At 38.1% G+C, this 6651-nt stretch overlaps 1 protein-coding gene across 1 annotated transcript; it reads left to right on the top strand.

The window, feature by feature from the left end:
* Positions 1 to 2726: 2726 nt before the first annotated feature.
* Positions 2727 to 3989, top strand: LOC133294307 (uncharacterized). The gene is made up of 3 exons (XM_061492963.1): positions 2727 to 3192; positions 3301 to 3630; positions 3712 to 3989. Exons 1-3 carry the CDS (start codon positions 2727 to 2729, stop codon positions 3987 to 3989), a joined length of 1074 nt encoding a protein of 357 aa, XP_061348947.1.
* The last annotated feature ends 2662 nt before the right edge of the window (positions 3990 to 6651 follow it).

The following is a 6651-nucleotide window of genomic DNA, read 5'->3' as shown; positions in this document are numbered from 1 at the left end:
GCCCAAGAGAGGTCTGGATATAGGGTTTTTCGCGATCTTTAGTCTACTAAATAATGTGCTTAGTCGACTAAAAGTGCAAACAATTTAGTCGATTAAGGTGAGTTTTTAGTCGACTAAAATTCGCGTTTCATAATTTCTGAGTTTAGCCCATTTAGTCGATTAAAAGTGCAACATAATCGACTAAATGGGGGCAGGATGGTGGATAGTTCTGGGGGAGGGGCAAATTGGTTATTAATTATTTAATTAGGGGCAAAAGGGTCAAAAACCCTATAAAATACAATTATGCCAAGGCCATAATTCAATATATCAAAATGCAGGTCTTCTGTAGTTTTTATAAAAATTAACATTGTTGTTGTTTCTAAATATATGATGAAATTAGTATTTTTCTTTTTCTTTTTTGAGTTATGAAATAAGTACAGCTTTAAGGGAACAAGTTTAGTCAAACTTTATTTCAGTTGAGTTATTTATGTTAAGATTAACCTATTAACTAATACAGTATAAAATAAATAAAGTGAAATACATGTTGGGAAATTCGTTCCCTCAAACTCCAATGTCAAGCAGGTCCAGGGGAAGCCCGTGGCGGGGAACCACCACCAATGAGATAAGGCTACACCAATCGTAGCAAGTGGATCCGACACCATGTCTCAACCCAAAACCTTAAGGCAATGGGTTCATGGGTCCTTTCACTTATATACTCTTCACTTAGCTCATTACCAACCAATGTGGGACTCATCACACTTGAATATCTCAACAATCTCCCCTTCAAGTGTGAAACCCACCATTGGTATGCTCCCCCTCAACCGAGTACCCGAAGCGTAAAGTACTCGACCCGCCTCCTAGCCAATTACTAGGCTAGCTCAAGCCTAACCCGGCTCTGATACCACTGTTGGGAAATTCATTCCCTCAAACTCCAATGTCAAGCGGGTCCAGGGGAAGCCCGTGGCGGGGAACCACCACCAATGAGCTAAGGCTACACCAACCGTAGCAAGTGGATCCGACACCATGTCTCAACCCAAAACCTTAAGGCAATGGGTTCATGGGTCCTTTCACTTATATACTCTTCACTTAGCTCATTACCAACCAATGTGGTACTCATCACACTTGAATATCTCAACAATACAATCTGGTAAATAATTTATGCGTTTGTATTTAAATAAAAATTTGAGGAGCTAATAAGTTTATAACTCATTTGGCATTATCTGACAAGGTTTGCCGGTGAAAATATAACTATTAAAAAATTCAACAGTTTTTAGAAATTGTAAATTATGTTAGAGATTTCATTTCCAGCCAAGTATATCAGTCTTTTGTCAAAGCTTCTAATTAAAAATAAATAAATTCCCATTTTTTATATTTATTGACTATACGGATAATTTATTCAAGTCCATAATTGTTGGGTTTGCTTTTCACTAAAATCCAATTGGATTTAGTGGGTAAGAAGAGTCTAAGAAGCCTAGAGCACATTCAGTTAATGTTAGAATTTTTTAGAACCCATATATATATTCAACACTTATAGTCATTAGCTTCTCAGCTCTTCATTTTGTGGTTGCAGAGAGACTGAGGTAACATTATTTCTTGATAGTAAAAAAGTACCCATACACCAATCCTATTTCTCTTGAGACATAGTCTGAAAGATCTATCACTAGTCAATTTCAAAGAAATTGTTCATATAGTAGAACAATTTGTGAAAAAGAATCAAACATGAGGAATTATTGTTCAGATTTGCACGACAAGAGATAAACTAGAACAATGCATGGCTACCTAAGTCAGAATGCAGTTTTTATTATATTTCCATCATTGATTCCTTTTTTAATAAAATCATTTTTCATATGTGTAATTTTCATCAAAACTTATAAGTAACTGAGGAATGTGTTGAAAAATTAATTATAACAGCGAATTAAATCTCAAAAATGAGGAAATGAATGCTTCCATTTTTCACCAAATAGTGCGAGAGAATCTCAAACATTTAGATACTAAACTCCTTGTATTTAAGGGAGTAATCAACCGCAATCAAATCAGCCGGTTATGATTGATAATTAATCAAATTCCCATTACGCTGCTTTAATGGGCTCTAATGAAGATGATATTACTCATGATATCCCAGCGACTAATCCGGATGCTGTTATAAATGACGTCAATATGGTGGGCCCTCCTGTTAATATTGATATTAGTACATCTCAGGGGTCCAACCACAGAAACCCTAGAAGCCGTCCTAATGTTGAATTACAGGAACACCCCAACCGATTTACGTTAAGTGGGATTACGACAGGTCATGAAAAAGAGAATCAAATAAATGGGAAGATAGTTGACAGAGGTACCTCAAACAATAATACAACAAACTTGAGGAGGCAAGTTGCGATTCATAATAGTAAGGACATTGGAGGTAAAAGCGGTGGAGATTCCATGGTGGCTAGGAGTACTGTTGCTGATTATAACAAAGATTGTTATCAAATGGAGGTGGATAAGGATGGTCAAAATATCAACGGCTTAGATCATGGCTTGTCCCAACCAAAAGCGCCTGATCCAAGTAGAGATAAAGGAAAGCATATCCCAATAAACCTTAAGCTCAATATTGAGGTGGAGATGATTTCAAAATCTGAAATTCAGTGCAATGACAATGGGATGGCAGTGGACCCACAATCCTGCCAAATTACCATTGATTAATGTCTTTAGTTACATGGAATTGCCGCGGGGCGGCTAAAAAGTGCTTCAAATCAACGTTTCAAATGATGGTTCGAAGGCATAAGATTGAGGTGGCAGCTATTCTTGAACCTCGAGTAAGTGGTTCAAAAGCAAAACAGATAATAAAAAAGCTGGGTTTTAATAATTCAATAGTGGAGGATGCTCATGGATTTACGGGAGGTCTTTGGTTACTATGGAATAATGATAGGTGTCAGGTTCAAGCATTAAAACAGACCCATCAATTTATTCATGTTCGTGTTACATTGGCAGATCATCAAGCTTTTCTTTATACTGTTATCTATGCAAGTCCTAGAGAAGAAATTCGGAAGAGACTTTGGGATGATTTACTTCAGTTATCAGAAGATATCTCGGTTCCTTGGTTAATTGCAGGTGATTTTAATGAAATTGCCTTTCCAAGTGAGAAACGTGGTGGTTCTCCAATTGATACTAGCAGATGTAATAAATTTTCTTCTCTTCTAACTGATATAAAGATGATTGATCTTGAAGGAATAGGTTCTAAATTTACATGGCGAGGACCAAGATTTCTTCATTTAGATAGAGTCTTTAAACGTTTAGATCGAGCTTGAAGCAATGCTGAATGGAGGTTGATGTTTCATGAAGGCCAGGTTCAAGTGCTTCCTCGTATTAACAGTGACCATAATCCTATCCTTATTACCTTAGAGCCAAGCAAAGTTGATGGGGTGGAACGCCCTTTCCGTTTTCATTCTTTTTGGTTGGATCATCAATTTTTTAACAATTTCATCAAGGAAAACTGGCGTCAGGATCAAAGAACAGTTGATAGTCTTCGTGATTTCACTCCTCTTATTAAGCAGTGGAATAAAGATGTGTTTGGTAATATCCATCATAAGAAGAACATGTTGATTGGTAGGCTTGAAGGTATCCAGAGGGCAATTTCTGAGCAAAATAAAAGCCATTTGGAAAAGATTGAAGGCAAGATAAGGGGTGAACTTGAACAAGTTTTAGAACAGGAGGAACTTTTGTGGTTTTAAAAATCTCGTGCTACTTGGATAGCTCAAGGAGATAGGAATACAAAGTACTATCATACAAAAACAATTGTTAGACGTAGAAGGAGCAAGATCTTGGAGTTGAAAGATGATGCTGGAAACTTGATTAGAGAAGATCACAACATTGCACGGGTAATAAATGCTTACTTCTCTAAACTATTTTATGAAGAAAACCATGATCGTCCTTGGGTCCAGACTCTTTGGCCAAAGGTGGACGATGAGACTGCTGTTAACTTAGGTGCTCCAATTTCAAAAGATGAGTCAGACGAGCTTTCTTTTCTATGAAAGATTCGAAAGCTCCAGGGGAGGATGGCTATACCGCAGCATTCTACAAAAAGAACTGGGAATTTATTGGTGAACAGATTTGGAGAGATATCAAGTATTACGCAAAAAACCCTTCCAGCATTGAGGAAGTCAACGGTACTCTGATCACTTTGATCCCCAAAGTTCCTAAGCCAATGTATGTTTCTCAATTCAGGCCTATTTCTTTGTGTAATGTCATTTATAAGGGTATGAGCAAGATCATTGTGGATAGGCTTAAGCTTACAATGGAGAATTTAGTTTCTCCTTACCAAGCTAGCTTCGTGCCAAATCGTCAGCTTCAGGATAATATTATAGTAGCAAAGGAGCTGGTTCATTCTATGGGGAGAGTAAAAGGAAAGAAAGGTACAATGGCAATCAAACTGGACCTTGAAAAAGCTTATGATAAACTCAGTTGGAGTTTTATCTATAAAGTGCTTATTGAAGTTCAGTTTCCTGATTGGATGATTGGTGTTATAATGGCTTCTATAACTTCTAATCGTTCGAGGGTCTTGATAAATGGTGTGGCTTCGGATTGCATAGTTCCTCAGAGAGGAATTCGTCAAGGGGATCCAATCTCTCCTTATATTTTTGTGTTGTGTGTTGAGAAGCTTTCCCACTTGATCGCTGAAAAAGTGACTATGGGTTCGTGGAAGCCTATTAGAGTCTGCAGAAGAGGGCCGAGTGTATCCCACCTTTTATTTGCAGATGATATCATTCTCTTTGCGGAAGCAGATATGGAGCAAGCTAAGGTGATTATGGATTGTATTAATCTCTTTTGTGAGATGTCGAGGCAAAGTGTTAGTGCAAATAATCTTTGATTTATTTTTCCCCGAATACTGATACTCAAGTTGCTGCAAGGATTGTCAACAGAATGGGCTTTAAGCGCACTTCTAGTATTGGCAGATATTTAGGCTCTATTGTTAAACAGGGGAGATATATTAAAGCAGACTATGGAGCTATCAAGGATAGGATACGTTCAAAACTGGATGGTTGGAAAAGCCATTGCCTTTCTTTTGCTGGTCGAGTTACTTTGGTGAAATCGGTCATTGCTGCAATCCCTTCTTTCCATATGCAGAATGGTCTTTTACCAGTAACGTTTTGTGATGAAATTGACCAGATACAAAGGGCTTTCATTTGGGGAGATCAGGATAGCAGAAGGCGGGCTCATTTAGTAGCTTGGGATCAAATGTATAAACCCAAAGATAGAGGTGGTTTGGGAATAATTAATCTTCGACTCCAAAATGAAGCTTATATTCATAAACTGGCATGGAAGGTGTTAACTAAGAAAGATGATTTATGGGTTAAGATTTTAGTAGCCAAGTATCGTAGAGGTCAAGACTTAAGGAGAGGTATAAAGGCAAAATCATATGACTCTAAACTTTGGCGTGATCTTGCTAAATGTTGGAGTAATTTCCTTGCTGGTCTTAGATGGGAAATAGCAGATGGTTCTGAAGTAAAGCTTTGGACTGATAACTGGTTGGGATGGGAGGAAAATTTGCAGCAGTTGTCGAGCAATCAGGTGCCGTGGGAGGAGAGTTAGAAATCAATTGCAGATTACATGGTGGATGATGGTTTCCGTCTTGAAGTTGTTCATCTATTTCTGGAGTCAGATTTGGCTGATGCAGTAACAAATCATCTCAGGCTTATTCCAAGGAATGGGGAGGATAGATTAGTTTGGATCAATAATCATCACTCAACTTCTTTGGTTAAGGTCGCTTACTGTAATCTTATGAACTTCCCAGCAGATGTTCACACTAGCTTATGGAAAAAAGTTTGGTCGTGGAATGGACCTGAACGAGTGAAAGTGTTTATGTGGATGACTTTGCTTGCTAAACTTTTAGTGCGCAGCAAAACCAGTAAGTGGAGCGAAGGTTCAAATGTCTGTCCAAGTTGTCCAAATCATGAGGAAACTATTATTCATGTTCTTCGTGATTGTAGACATGCTAGGAAAATTTGGCAATCTTGGTTTACAGGTTCGATACCCAATTCCTTTATGAATTCGAATTTGCAGGATTGGTTGACTTTAAATATCGATAACATGTGGTCCTCCGATAAAGTGAAGGACTGGAGGGATATTTTCTTTACTACTTGTTGGTTTTTGTGGAAGTGGAGAAATTTGGAGATCCATGAAGATCATTTCTGTCATGATGAGCAATCGCGGGCTTCAATTTGGATGTTTGTCCAACAGATTCTGCAAGCCCGAATTTATCAGCGCCGTGGTGATTCCAACGATAGCGTTTGGACAGCCCCCAAGCAAGGGTGGGTTAAGTTGAATTGTGATGGAGCTTCTTCTAGTGGCATTAAAAAAGCTAGTTGTGGTGGTATATTAAGAGATCACAATGGATCCTTTTTGGGAAGCTTCTATTGTAATTTAGGTTCCTGTAATCCTCTTGATGCAGAATTATGGGGATTACTGAAAGGTTTGGAACTGCTTTGGGGAACAGGATTAAAAAGAATAGAGCTAGAATGTGATTCTAGCCAAGCCATCCAGATGTTAAAGGAGCAGCATGAAGATCCTAGGGACTCTCAAGTCACTAGCAGATTGAGATTATGGTTAAAAGCAGATTGGACTATTCATCTTGTTCATACCAAGAGAGAAAACAACAAATGTGCTCATTGGTTAGCTAAAGCTGGGCAGACTAAT

This window comes from Gastrolobium bilobum, unplaced genomic scaffold (genome assembly GCF_033153095.1).
Source record: "Gastrolobium bilobum isolate Gb01-03AN ecotype WA unplaced genomic scaffold, APGP_CSIRO_Gbil_v1 utg1031147, whole genome shotgun sequence".
Lineage (NCBI taxonomy): Eukaryota > Viridiplantae > Streptophyta > Magnoliopsida > Fabales > Fabaceae > Gastrolobium > Gastrolobium bilobum.
Note: the sequence above shows the minus strand (reverse complement) of the source record. Positions and strands in the feature narration are given on the sequence as shown.